This window comes from Cryptomeria japonica, chromosome 5 (genome assembly GCF_030272615.1).
Source record: "Cryptomeria japonica chromosome 5, Sugi_1.0, whole genome shotgun sequence".
Classification (NCBI taxonomy): Eukaryota; Viridiplantae; Streptophyta; class Pinopsida; order Cupressales; family Cupressaceae; genus Cryptomeria; species Cryptomeria japonica.
This window is the reverse complement of record NC_081409.1, coordinates 12,936,074-12,951,274: the sequence shown is the minus strand read 5'-3', so window position 1 is coordinate 12,951,274 and position 15,201 is coordinate 12,936,074. Positions and strand designations below refer to the sequence as shown.

General features: G+C 36.5%; 1 protein-coding gene across 1 annotated transcript; it reads left to right on the top strand.

Annotated features, from left to right (window-relative positions):
* The first annotated feature begins 9,463 nt into the window (after window positions 1-9,463).
* On the top strand, window positions 9,464-10,048 carry LOC131875686 (uncharacterized). The gene has a single exon (XM_059220293.1). The coding sequence runs from the start codon at window positions 9,464-9,466 to the stop codon at window positions 10,046-10,048; it is 585 nt and encodes a 194-aa protein (XP_059076276.1).
* Window positions 10,049-15,201: the final 5,153 nt, after the last annotated feature.

Here is a 15,201-nt window from a genome sequence, read left to right as displayed (position 1 = left end):
TTTAATGCATTCACTTCTGACATGTCTCTTTTTGATTGCAAGCCAAATAATGGTCTTTTCACATGGAAAAACATGAGGAAGAACTTTTCTCAAATTACAATTAGATTGGATAGATTTTTACTTTCCTCTAATGGTTCGATTCAGACATTGAGTTTTTCTCTTCCATCCTTCCCCTGTCTAGGTCTGATCATTTTCCAGTTTCCCTGTCCATTGTGAGAGACAGACCTTCTCAAAAACTGCCCTTTAAGTTCAAACCCATGTGGTTTAGGGATCCCTCTTTTCTTCCCCTCCTGCGACAATGGTGGGGAGAGGCTCCATTCATTAGAGGTTCTAGAATGTACGAGATTGTCAAGAAGATCAGTTTTTAAAAAAAAATATCAGGGGGTGGAGCTCCCTACACTTCAAGAATATTTTTGAAGAAAAACAAAGGATCTTAGATAAGAAAAACTTTGGTACTTTGGAGATTCAACAACATTCACTAGCAAGTGACTTATGCACAGTCACTGGTATATGGTACACCGACACTTGGAATGGCATGGAGAACACTTGGCAATGTCGAAGACATTGTTTAGACATCTTGTCTTGGAGAATTGTTTATTGGTATATCCGTATTTGCATATTTGTTGTTACCGACAAATAGGTCCAGGTTATGCACCAATAGGTTTATCTTTTCCAGATCAGCACGACACGCTATGGAGATGATTTATTATTGTTGTAAATGCATCAAGCTGACATGTTGAATCAGTTAGTGCATTAGATATTGTATTGTTTGTAAAATGATTTTATTGTAATATCTTGTAGAGCCGACCTACTAAAATTGGTCATAGGTTATAGTATAAATGTAAGGTCTTATTTGTAAGATCGGATGTGGAATGCAAAAAAGAATTGTAAGAAGGTATATGCAAGAATAAACAGAGCTATACATGCAGACATCATTTGAAGGTGAAGCTAGGTTTTTGTGAAAGCATATCAGAACTACACCGGTACTGAATCCAACATATGAAGATGCTATTTTGAGCAGTACATCCTTATTGGATTTAACCATCCAATTGTAGTCAGTGTGACTCCCATTTTGTGTTTGAGTAGTGAGCTCTAGGTGCTTGGCCTTTTTGCATGTGCACACCCCATTTGTATATGCTTACTATCTGCAGTAGTATCATCTGATTGTGGGTAAGGTTTCCCACCGTGGTTTTTCCCCTTACAGGGTTTCCACACACAAATATTGGTGTTATGTGTTGTGGATGACTTTGTCTTTTTGTTTCATGCATTAATCCTTACCGGTATTGCAATTATCTGATAAAACTATCCACCGGTATAACAGATTGGTTCACCGGTATTAAGCAATATGTTGGTTAAGTTGTTTTTGGTTTAAATTTATTTGACAACTGATTCACCCCCCCTCTCAATTGTCTCTGGGACCTAACAATTGGTATCAAATCTTAGTCCTCTTCTGCAGAAGTTTAACAGCTTGAGGAGATCCAATGTCTACTAACTATTTTAGGAAGGACAGTCCTAAACTTGACGGAACCAACTATGGCATATGGAAGATCTAAATGGAGACACATCTAAATTGCATTGGAAAGGACATCTGGGAAGTTACAAAGAATGGCTGTACTGCTCCTACTCTTGGTCAGCCTAATCCATGTACCTTGGGAAGAGATGAAGAAAATGATTGCAAAGCAAGAGAAGCACTTTTGAGTGCATTAACAGATCAACAAATCATGGGATTATTAGACAGATCAACTACTAAAGCCATTTGGGATCATTTGGAAACACTAAATGAAGGAGATTCCACAGTCAACATTGCAAAACTTGAAAGCTTCTGGGTCAGGTATGAAAATATGAAAATGGAAGAAGATGAAATGATTTCTGCTTTTATGGAAAGAGTTAATGAAATTGTTTTGGGTATTAAATGTTGTGGAGGAAACTTAAGTGAAGATGAAATTGTTTCAAAATTTTTAAGAGGATTGCCACCGACATATAAAATGAAGGTTACTGCTATAAATGAGTTAAGAACAATGCCTAATACATCAGTAACTAGGGATACATTGATTGGAAAACTTTCAGCCTTTGAAATTGAGGAATTTGGTCTTGTTGCTACTATAAAGACAGATTTAGCCTTTAAAGCATCAACATCATCTACATCATCATTTGAAAAATCTGATTGGAAAGCCTTTTATGCAAGATAACTTGAGGAAAGCAGGAGAGAAAATGAAGAACTTGAAGCACTATTTGCAAGGAAAATGCCTAAAGGTCCAGTTGGAAGTAAGTATGAAGGTAAAGCACTCTTTAAATGTTTTAATTGCAATAAGATTGGTCATATGGCTTCAAGATGCCCTGATAGACATGCTAGACTAAGAGAAGAAGCTAGAAGGACATACAAGCCTAACCCTGAATATCAGAGATACAGATTTAAGAAGAATAAAGATAAATCTTGTTATCTTGCTGATGAAGGAGTGACTGATGATTCTGATGAGGATCCGACAGACAATGGATTGGTTTTTGTTGCTATAACAGAAGATCAACCGACACCTACAGTCCAACTGGTAGAGAAGGCCTTAGTAGCTAAAATTGAAGTAAAGGATGAATGGATCATTGATCCTGGATGCTCACATCATATGACAGGAGATAAAGGTAAATTCTTGAACTTTCAAGAATATAATGGAGGCTTAGTGAGATTTGGAGATGATAAAGCTTGCCTAATCAAAGGTAAGGGTACAATATCTCTTGATGGTAAGCATAATACTGACAATGTTTACTATGTTGAAGGTTTAAAGCATAATCTTTTGAGTGTTGGTCAATCAGTTGAGAAAGGATTTTAGTTACAATTCAACAATGGAAAATGCAAAATCATGAATAGAATTGGTTTAGAAATTGCAACCGGTAATCAGACTAGAGGTAATATCTTTCATTTGGATAACAGTGAAAAGACATGCTTGATTGCACATATTGATGAAAGTTGGCTATGGCATAAGAGACTCTGTCATGTAAACTTGGATTGCATGGTAAAAATCAATACTAATAAGGCAGTTAGAGATCTACCTAAAATTGTCAAACCTCACAATACAGTATGTAAGGAATGTCAATTTGGAAAACAAGTTAGAGCTAGTTTCAAAAGTATTCCAGAAAAATCCAATAATGCTCTTGATTTAATTCACACTGATTTATGTGGTCCAGCTAGAACTAAATCTTACAAGGTGATAGATATTTAATGGTAATCATTGATGACTATTCTAGAATGTGTTGGGTTACTTTTCTCAGAGAAAAATCAGAAGCACTTGGAAAGTTTAAATTGTTCAAAGCAATGGTTGAAAATGAAACTGGTAAGAAAATCAAATGTCTAAGATCAGATCAAGGAGGTGAATTTACATCTAAGGAATTTAATGCATTCTGTGATGTGAATGGAATCAGAAGACAACTATCAGCACCCCAGACACCACAATAGAATGGAGTTGTTGAAAGGAAAAATAGAACTATCTTGGATGCAGCTAGAAGTATGTTTTTAGAAGCAAACCTACCACATGTATATTGGAGAGAGGCAGTAAGTACATCGGTCTATACATTCAACAAAGTTCACATCAAAGGTGAAACCGGTAAGACCCCTCATGAACTATGGTTTGGTATTACTCCTACTCTTAAATATTTCAGAATATTTGGAAGCAAATGTTATATTAGAAGAGATGAGTATATTGGAAAATTTGATCCTAGAATTGATGAAGGAATATTTCTTGGTTATTCATCTAAGAGAAAAGCATATAGATGTTTTAACAAAAGATTGCAGAAAATTGTTGAGAGTACAAATGTGAAGATTGATGAAAAATTCAGAGGAACTTCAAGGTATATAGATTCTGAACCGACAATAGAAATTCTAACAAATGAATCTACACTGAACCCACCGATATAGAATGAAGATCCAGTTACACCGGTATCATCTGAAAATTCCACTATGGCTGAGGAACAACAACAAACAAAGACACCCCGATATGTAAGATTGAATCATTTTGAAGATTAGATAATTGGAAACAAGTACAAAGGAGTTATGACAAGAGGAAGATTGGAAAAACAAGAGGTATGTCTTATTTCTCAAATTGAACCATCAACAGTTAATGAGGCATGTGAAGATAAATATTGGACTAAAGCTATGGATGAAGAATTAGAACAAATTGAAAAGAATAACACTTGGACATTAGTTCCCTGACCTAAAGATAAAAATGTAATTGGAACCAAATGTGTATTCAGAAACAAACTTAATGAAGATGGTAAGGTTATTAGAAATAAAGCAAAACTAGTGTGTAAGGGATATTCTTAGAAAGAAGGAATTGATTATAATGAAACCTTTGCACCGGTAGCTAGAATTGAGGCAGTTAGATTATTTTTGGCTTTTGCAACACATAAGAACTACAAAGTATATCAAATGGATATTATATGTGAATTTCTAAATGGAGATCTTGAAGAGGAAGTTTACATTGAACAACCCGATGGATTTTCTTTGACAGATAACAAAGATATGGTTTGCAGGTTAAGGAAAGCTTTGTATGGATTGAAGCAAGCTCCAAGAGCTTGGTATGCAAGATTGGATAAGTATCTTTTGAAGATTGGTTTTTCTAAAGGTAATGCTGACAACAACTTATACTATAAAGTAACTAATGATGACATCTTGGCTATAGAAGTTTTTGTTGATGATATAATCTTTGGAGGAGAATATGGATTGTGTAAAGACTTTTCTATTAAAATGTAGCAAGAATTTGAAATGTCTATGATTGGTGAAATAAGATTCTTTTTAGGGTTGCAAATTTCACAGACCGACAAAGGTATAATCTTAAGTCAATCCAAATACTTAAAAGAGTTACTAAAGAAATTTGGGATTGAGAACTCTAAACCAGTAAGCACACCTATGACTACAAATGACAAACTATCTTTAAGGGATGAATCTACACCTATTAATACAACAAGGTACAAATCTATGATAGGAGGTTTACTATATTTAACACAAACCTGACTTGATATTATGAATGCGGTATGTATTGTTTCAAGATTTCAGAGTAATCCTAGAGAAAATCATGAATCAACAATAAAAAGGATTTTCTGTTACTTACAAGGCACTACAAATCTTGGATTATGGTATCCTAGAGATGAAAACTTTGAACTATGTGCATACATAGATGCAAATTGGGCAGGAGATGTGGATGATAGAAAAAGCACCACCGGTGGAGCATTTTTTCTTGGAAGCAAACTAGTTTTTTGGTTGAGTAAGAAACAAAGTTGTACATCTTTATCAACAATAGAATCAGAATATGTTGCAGTAGCAACTAATTGTACACAGGTACTATGGCTTAAACAAATGTTGAAAGATATAAAGGTAAAATGCAAGGAACCTATAACTATCTATTGTGACAACACAACAACAATTGATATATCTAAGAATCCGGTACTACATTCTAAAACAAAACATGTTTCCATCAAACTGAATTTTCTACGGGAAAATGTTGAAGCAAAAGAAATAAAACTGGTTTATGTGAATACTAAAGAGCAGCTTGCAGATATTTTCACTAAACCTCTACCTAAGGAGACTTTTAAATATCTTAGAGAACAACTTGGGGTCATACCCCCATCGGTAGATACTTAGAGAGTTGATGTTTGTCATCAACCGATAGAATTAACAGAGAAATCTTTTTACTCCGACTTTGATGAGGAAGCTACTTCAAAGGGGGAGTAGTTGGTATACTGAATTGGTTGGTAGATTGTATATGAACTTGGTTTTGTTGTAACTTTGAAATTTGATGTCAAAGGGGGAGAGATTGGTATGGAAAAATAGAAAAACACAAGGAAACACATGTTACTCTCAGGGGGAGATATTGTTATTTTGGGAGAGTTTACTTATACTTTGATAATTGTTGGTACTTTGGTATTTGGCATTTTTGTTTTGGCACTTTGATGGTTTTTCTATCTTGTGTTGCCATCAATGCCAAAGGGGGAGATTGTTGGTATTTTGGTATGGTTTTGTCATTGATGTCAACACCTACTAAAACTCTAGTACTTTGGAGATTCAACAACATTCACCAGCAAGTGATTTATGCACAATCACCGATATATGGTACACTGACAGGATATAACGACCACCGACACTTGGAATGGCATGGAAAACACTTGGTAATGTCGAAGACATTGTTTGGACATCTTTTCTTGGAGAATTGTTTATTGGTATATTCGTATTTGCGTATTTGCATATTTGCTGTTACCGACAAATAGGTCCAGGTTATGCACCGACAGGTTTATCTTTTTCAGATCAGCATGACACGCTATGGAGATGATTTATTATTGTTGTAAATGCATCAAGCTGACATGTTGAATCGGTTATTGCATCAGATATTGTATTGTTTGTAAAATTATTTTATTGTAATATCTTGTAGAGCCGACCTACTAAAATTGGTCTTAGGTTATGGTATAAATGTAAGGTCTTATTTGTAAGATCGGATGTGGAATGCAAAAAAGAATTGTAAGAAGGTATATGCAAGAATAAGAAGAGCTATACATGCAGACATCATTTGAAGGTGAAGCTAGGTTTTTGTGAAAGCATATCATAACTACACCGGTACTGAATCCAGCATATGAAGATGCTATTTTGAGCAGTACATCCTTATTGGATTTAACCATCCAATTGTAGTCAGTGTGACTCCCATTTTGTGTTTGAGTAGTGAGCTCTAGGCGCTTGGCCTTTCTGCATGTGCAGACCCCATTTGTATACTCTTACTATCTCTAGTAGTATCATCTGATTGTGGGTAAGGTTTCCCACCGTGGTTTTTCCCCTTACAGGGTTTCCAAGTACAAATATTGGTGTTATGTGTTGTGGATGACTTTGTCTTTTTGTTTCATGCATTTATCCTTACCATTATTGCAATTATCTGATAAAACTGTCCACGGGTATAACAGACTGGTTCATCGGTATTAAGCAATATGTTGGTTAAGTTGTCTTTGGTTTAAATTTATTTGACAACTGATTCACCCCCCCCCCCTCTCAGTTGTCTCTGGGACCTAACAAATGACTCTAACAATAGCTCTTCTCACATTCCCTCTCTTGTCTCTCCCGATGATAATAGAATGTTAATGTCTCCTTTCTCAATAGATGAGGTTAAGGGGGCTATTTTTGCTATGAACCCAGATAAGGCACCCGGGCCTGATGGTTTCACTCCATTATTTTTCTAGAAATGTTGGGATTTTGTGGGTCCGGATATCCTTTTGGCTCTAGAGGAAGCTAGGAGAAATAGGTCTATCCTTAAAGAAATGAACACTACCTTAATTGTTATCTTACCTAAGAAGGAGGACCCTAAAACCTTTGTAGATTTTTGTCCTATAGCTTTATGTAACACCATTTATAAGATATTTGCCAAAGTAATTGATATGAGGTTGGCCAAACTTTTACCAAGAATAATTTCCCTTGAGAAAGGAGGGTTTTTTCCACAAAGAGAAACTTCTGAAGGGGCTATAGTTGCTCACGAGGTCTTACATTCGATTTCAGCCCAGAAATACCCTGCAATGATCCTTAAGTTAGATATGATGAAAGCCTATGACAGGGTTGAATGGAATGCATTAAAAGTTGTCCTGTCAAGGTTGGGTTTCTCCTTGGCTTGGATAAAATGGATCATGTCTTGTATCTCCTCGACAAGATTCTTGGTTCTTGTCAATGGGTCCCCTTGTGGTTTCTTTCACTCTTCAAGGGGTTTAAGGAAAGGGGATCCACTATCTCCTTGTTTATTTATATTATTAGATGAAGCTCTGAGTTGGGCAATCCACTCAGCTCGTGAGAACGGTTTATGGAAGGGTATCAAAATTCAGAACTTTTTGTCAGAGGATTTCCCATTGCCCTTTTGCTGATGACACCCTATTGTTTGGTTGTGCAACCTTGAAGGAGGCTAGATCTATAGATCAAGTGGTTAGGACTTATGTAGCATTTTTGGGTCAGAAGGTCAACAAGGAAAAATCTAAGATATTCTTCTTAAACACTCACTCCCTGATCTAGGATAAGCTTCAAAAGTTTTGGGGTTTCCAACTTGGGGATTTCCCTTGCAGCTACCTAGGAATCCCCTTTTTTGTTAAAAAGGATAAGGTAAGTTTCTGGGATAAAGTAGTTGCAGGGGTGTGAAAGAAAATCTTGTCATGGAACCACAAATGGCTCACCATGGCTGGGAAAATTGTGTTGATTAAGTCTGTGTTGAATGCGGTGCCAATTTATTTAATGTCAATTCTAAAAGCTATAAAGGCTGTTATTGTCAGTTTAAAGGATATTCTGAGATCTTTTCTTTGGAATAATAATAAGGATGGGAAATATAGGATCCCCTTGTTAGCTGGGGATAAGGTTTGTCTTCCTAAAGAGCTTGGGGGGGTCTGGAATTAGTAGTTTGGAAAATCAAAATATGGCCTTGAGGGCCAAGCTAGTGTGGAAATTGTATGATAAACCAGATTCCCTTTGGGATAGGATCATGTTCGCCAAGTATCTTTATAATGGAACTAGGGAGTCTATTTTTTGGGCCTCGACTCTACCTCAGGGGTCGGCTATTTGGAATTTCATGGGGAAATGTAGAAGTGTCTTGCTGCCACATCTTTCTTGGGTTGTGCATAATGGTAGTAAAATTAGATTTTGGGATGATGCTCGGAATGGTCATTGTCCTTTGGATTCTATTAGGGATTGGTCACCTTTGAAATCAGTTCTTCTGGATAAATGGGGGGTCTTTTTATTTTATTATTTTAACGTAGTACATAATGGACATATGATGATGGCTAAATGGAAATCGATTGATTTTCTCCCTATTAGCCCTAGCCTGAAAGCATATTTTTGTTCTATTCTCAAAGATAGAATTATCATCTTGTCTGAGAAGGAAGATGAGTTGATTTGGACCAAGAACACATCTGGCAAATACTCAGTGAAAGATGGATATAATTCTCTTATGCTGGCTAAGGATTTTTCTTCTTGGCCTTACAAATTATTCTGGCATCCAGCATGCCTCCCAAAGGCTAGAGCATTTGCTTGGCTTGCTATTCAAGACAGGGTTCTTATTGGGATGAGATTGGATAGGATGGGTTTATCTATTGTTTTCCCTTGTGTTTTGTGCAATCAAAAATTAGAATTGTCCTCTCATCTATTCCTTCACTGTGATTTTCTTTAGGTTGTTGGCAATAGCTATTTGAAAAACTAGGTTTGTCTTTTGTTATTGGCAATGACCTTCTCTCCCACTTTAGAGCATGGCCTATTTTGTTCTCCTCTTCCTTTTATGCCTGCCTTTGGCTCATATCTCCATCAATTATTATTTATAACATATGGTTAGAAAGAAACAATAGGATCTTTAAAAAGTCATCCGATTCGCTTTCTGATATCTTAGTCAAGATAGAGGCTTCTATTTCGGAGGTGGCCTTGTCATATATTGATAAGAATTTAGAAAATCAGACATCTTTTTCTCATTGGGATGGCATGATTACAAGGACATGGAAATCTCTGTCTAGCATCCCTTCTCATGGGTCTGTTGTAAGGGGTTTGGGTAATAGGAATAAGAGAATTGCGGCTAGATGGGCTCCTCCTCCTCTGGGTCATTTCAAGCTTCACTTTGATGGTGCTTCTAGGGGAAATCCGGGTCTGGCTGGGGTTGGTATGGCCATTTTTGACCATAATGCAGTCCTAATAGCAACTGATTGTCATGCCCTTGGGTCTCAATCAAACAATTTTGCTGAATGTCAAGCTTTATCACTTGGGATTGATTTGGCTATTTCCTTAGGGATCAAGCACCTTTCGATCCAGGGGGATTCAATGGTAGTCATTCAAAGTGTTTTGAACTGCAAGAGTAATTATTGGCACTTGAAGTACATAATTGATCATATTTTGGAGAAATTATCCTTCTTTGATACTTTTGTATTATCTCATTGTTTTCGAGAGTTAAATAAACTGGTAGATTTTCTGGCTAATTTGGCTATTGACTTTGGTGCCCACCATAAGAGTATAGCAGTATGTGACATTCCTCAAGACGTCCTCCTCGGGTATATGTCCCATCCCAAAGATTAAGCTACTTATCTTGAGATATTATCTCCATTTCCTATTGAGGTATACATATTATCCTCTCCTCTGATTAGATTGTATTTGTACTTCATGTGCTGATAGGAGGTTTCTATGTTTCTATTTGCATATGGTGTATTCTTACAACTCTGCATCTAGGCTAGATGTTAATGTGTGTATTTCATGAGGTATGGTTAGGTAATTTACAGTTGGCATTTCATCTTAAGAGCTATTTTTTATCTGATGTGGTTTCCCTCTATGCTCAATGGTTTAACTATGTGGCCATGAAATTTATGTCACATCATCTGTTTCTTTTACTGCTTGAGGTATACATGTCATCCTCCACTCGGTTCAGATTATATTTGCATCACATGTGTAATTAGTTGGCTTACGTCATTATTTACATATGGTGTGTTCTAAATTTTGGTTTGAGCAGAAGGATGGGGTGCATATCCTGGGTGTTATGGGTTAAAGGGATTTTTTTGTAGACTATTGAAGCATGCATGTTAATTTAAAGCTTCAAATGTTTCTATATCACAGGTCGAGGAGAGATTTCCTTAAGATTATGTTTTTTGATATTGATATAACTTTGCGTCTTTGTCAGTAATAAAGGCATTTATAAGATTTATAGGTTGTGGCATGTGTGATCTATGCAGTCCTTATCTTCAGTCCTTCATTAAGATTTCGCATGCTTATAACCTCTTAAGAAGTTAGTACGTTCCTGAGGTATTATTCTTTGATGTAAGTACCATATTGCTGGCTGCCTTGTGTTTGTCCGGTCTTGACAGGATTGACTTATGGGTTAATCATTTTTATAGTTGGCTTCCTTACTTGAGGGAGAGCCACTTATGGGTTTTAGTGGTAGGCTATTACTTTGTGCGGATTGATTTATTCAAGCATGCTTGAAATGGGTTTTTTGTAGTATCTTTATGGGAAATTTAGGATAGTTTCTCTTTCAAATACATTACTTTTTGTCATTATCAAAGCAGTTTATGTTTTTTCTGGTTTTTTTGGAGCCCTTCATACAGCAAATGTCTTCTTCTCTGCCAATTGGAGTTTACAGAGTGGTTTTAGAAGCCCGATCATTGGGGGAAGAAAATGCAAATGAGGACAATTCTGTTATACTTGGTAAGGTTTTCAATCTATTTACTCCTGCGGTGGATTTTGAATTTTGTAGGCTTTTGGGATGTCGGTGGTTACATGTTTGTCCTCAAGTTTCTTATGTTGAGCTTCTCTCTCACTTTGTTACTATTTGTTTTGATGTTTTACTTGATATGGATTTGGTCTGCCTCTTGGTATCCATGTTTGTTTTTCCATCAATGTGCAATTGGGATTTGGTTTCTCTTGCATTGGCTGGTTATTGGTTTGATATGGGTTCTTTTTATTAAGGTGGCTTTCTTCCTCGCCATGAGATTTTGGCTAATGACAAGTCTGGTCATTTACTTCATGAATTATGAATGGGATTGATATGCGATTCCATGGAAAACACTCGGGCCTTTATGGATTGTTTGTTGTATTTGGCTCCTGATCAGTTTGTGGATAAAGCTTGGGTTGTTTTCCAGGCATTACATTCATTAATCTCTTTGGTTTTTTTGTGCTCTGCTCCTTCTTGCATGGCGTTCCCTCTGAGGGTGATTCCACCTCCGTCCTCATCTCATGTACCTTCGGAAGAGAGTTCTAGCTCCTGGTTTTTGGATAACTAACAAAGTTCTTTTTTGTAGCTGGTGGTATGGTTTTTTTGCAGGCTTGAAGGCTACACGACTTCTTTTTTGCTTGATTGGTTAGCTATGGTCCTGACAGAGAATTCTTCTCATTTTTCTGCTTCGTGGATCTCCATGTTCATCTATTCTTCTGTTGGGGTTGCTCTGGTTTTTGAAGTTGTCCTATGGGACTCTTGTAAAAATGGTAGAAATAGGAGGGTGGGGGGTTGGTCAGCATATATGTTGTAAGGGTAGTGTATATTTGTGTTAGTTTTAAAAGGCTACAACCAAAGGTTTTCTTGCGGGTTCTTTCCTACTGGTATGCCCTGTCTGAAGCTGATGTAAACTCTTTTTTCATTAATATATAAGTTTAGTGGATATTCCAATTTTATTTAAAAAAAAAAAAAAGGAATTGAGGTTGACCCTAAAAAGGTCCAAGATATAATGGAAATGCCTCCGCCCAAGAATATCAGTCAAATGAGAAGTTTATAGGGCCATCTTCAGTCAATAAGATGTTTTATATCTCAGCTAGCAGACAAAGCTCAACCATTCACAAAGGTATTAAGGAAAGGAGTTCAATACAACTGGGATAAAGATTGTGAACAACATTTAAAACAAATCAAAGATTATCTTTCTAATCCACCCATATTAATGCCACCAATTCAAGGTAAGCCATTGATCCTATACATATCAGCTACAAATACTTCACTTGGGGCACTTCTGGCACAATAGGATGAAAATAAAAAAGAGAGAGCTATATATTATATCACCAGAACATTGGTGTCTTACGAAATGAATTACACTATAATAGAGAAAGCATGTTTAGCATTGGTTTTTGCATCACAAAAATTAAGGCACTATATGTTAGCACACTCTATTAAGCTGGTAGCCAAGATTGATCCGCTCAAATATATTCTCAGTAAAGCAATGCTTATAGGAAGACTAGCCAAATGGGTCATGGTTCTTACATAATTTGATATTGAATATGTGGAATGTAAAGCCATCAAAGGATAGGTTATTGTAGACCAACTTGTTGATGCTCCACTTGAAGATAATCAACCTCTACATATAGAATTCCTGGATGAATCAATCATGCACCTTACTCAACAATCATGGAAGATGTTGTTTGATGGGTCTTTCACTCAACATGGTTTTGGTGCCGGAATAATTTTTATTACTCCCCAAAAATATTCAATCCCAAAATCTTACAAGATTCTCTTCCCTTGCACAAACAACATTGCAGAATATGAAGCTTTGGTAAATGAGATCAAGCTAACCATCGAGTGGAAGATTATTGAATTACACATCTATGGAGATTCTCAACTCATTATCAACCAAATCAATGATCTATATCAGAAAATAGATGAAAAATTGATTCCTTATAAGAGAATGGTGGATGATCTCAAGAAATACTTTATCTTCGTATCATTTCAGGAGATCCCTAGATCATCAAATAGAGCAGCGGATGCAATGTCCACTTTGGTATCTATACCACAACTACAGGAATCTAATTTTCACTTTGAATTCCTGGTGGAAGAGTTACATTATCCTGCCTATGATTCTCTCGAGTCCTAGATGGTCTGTTCTATTATTGGACATGACTCATCTCATTATAGCCACATTTACTCTTACCTACGTGACCAAGTTGTCCCTACTAATCTTTCCTAAAATGAAAAAAGGAACCTAATCTGAAATGCGTCACGATACGTCATCATTGCTAACGACCTATTCAGGTGAGGTTTAGATAATAATTTGCTTAGATGTCTAGAAACTGAGGAGTCCCAAGACACATTATCCAAGGTTCATGAAGGTGTTTGCGGATCCCATTCGAACGGTCTAACTTTAGCATGAAAACTTCTAAGGGCTAGCTATTATTGGCCAGACATGGAGAAAGAAGCTATAAAATTTGCTAAAACCTGTGAAAAGTGCCAACTGCATAGCAACCTTATCCATGCTTCGGCAAGGGATCTCATACCCTTTGTGACACACTGGCCCTTTCAATAATGGGCATTTGATCTAATTGGCCAAATATATCCTGCATCATCTAACGAACACAAATTTATTATCACTGCCATTGAGTACTTCACTAAGTAGTTAGCAACAGTTCCGCTCACCCAAGCAACTGGCAAACAAGTAGCTCTATTTAATCTTAATTATATCATCTGCAGGTATGGTATACCTTCATCCATTATAACTAACAATGGAGGACTATTCAAGAACAAAGATCTAAATGAAATCTATGAAAAATTCAAAATAAAACAACACTGGTCATTTGCATATTGCCCTTAAGTTAATGGACAAGACAAAGCATCTAACAAGAATCTGTTGACTATCTTACACAAGAAAGTCAATAAATCTGGAAAGGATTGGCATCTGTAGCTCAATCCTGCCTTGTGGGCTTATAGAACAAGTATCAGAACACCTACTGGGGCTACACCTTTTTCTTTGGTGTATGGATCCGAAGTAGAATTACCTATTGAGGTGGAAATACCATCTCTAAGAGTTTCTTTACAAGGTCTTGTTATTGATGAAGACTATAGAATATCTAGATTGCAAGAGCTCAAATTGCTAGATGAGCGTCAACAAGTGGTGTTTGATCATCTCAGAGTGTACCAAAAGAGAATGTCCAGAGGATATAACAAGAAAGTACAACAAAGATAATTTTAGGTTGGTGACCTAGTTCTAAGAGAAAATCCTAAAAAATCAATAGTTTTGAGACAACAAAGGGAAGTTTGAACCCAACTAGCTGGGTCCCTATATCGTTACTGCAGCTTTTGGCTCTAGTGCCTATCAACTCTCAACATCAGAAGGAGAACAACTCCGAGAACTGATCAACACCATGCATCTGAAGAAATTCTTCACCTAAATATTCTCTGCTCCAACAACCTATACAGCTAAAAAGTCCTGAAGAAATCCCAAAAATCAGAAAAAGTCCTAAAGAAATCCAAAAAAAAAAAAGAAAAGAAAAAAAGAGAAAAAAAGGGAAAAATAGAGAAAATGCCTTGGTGAAAACCTGGTAAAGAGGCACCTCGGTAAAAAAATAAATAAAAATGAATCTTTGCCAAGTAGGTGAAAACCTGGTAAACATGCGCCTCTTGTACTCAAGCACTCCATCTATCAATGCAACATTGGCATTCCTGCTTTCATGCATCTTTACTTTCGCTTGTACATATTTTAGTCACTTTTGTGACATCCTGGTTCATTGGAACCCTCATGGCTTGAAATCGATCATTGTCCTAGCCTTAGGTTAATTGACAAAGCACTTTACATGTCCTAAGCAGTATCAACCAAGTCATCTTTACGTCAGTGATACTCGGTCATCCACTCCAAGTCAGTCACCTGTCTCCTAACTACTGAAGAGTTTTATCACTATGTACACAAGCAAAACAAAACTGAAAACAACTACTGAACAATTTGAGCTATGCATGAAAATTTTCTTTGTGTGCTATCTTTTATTAAATT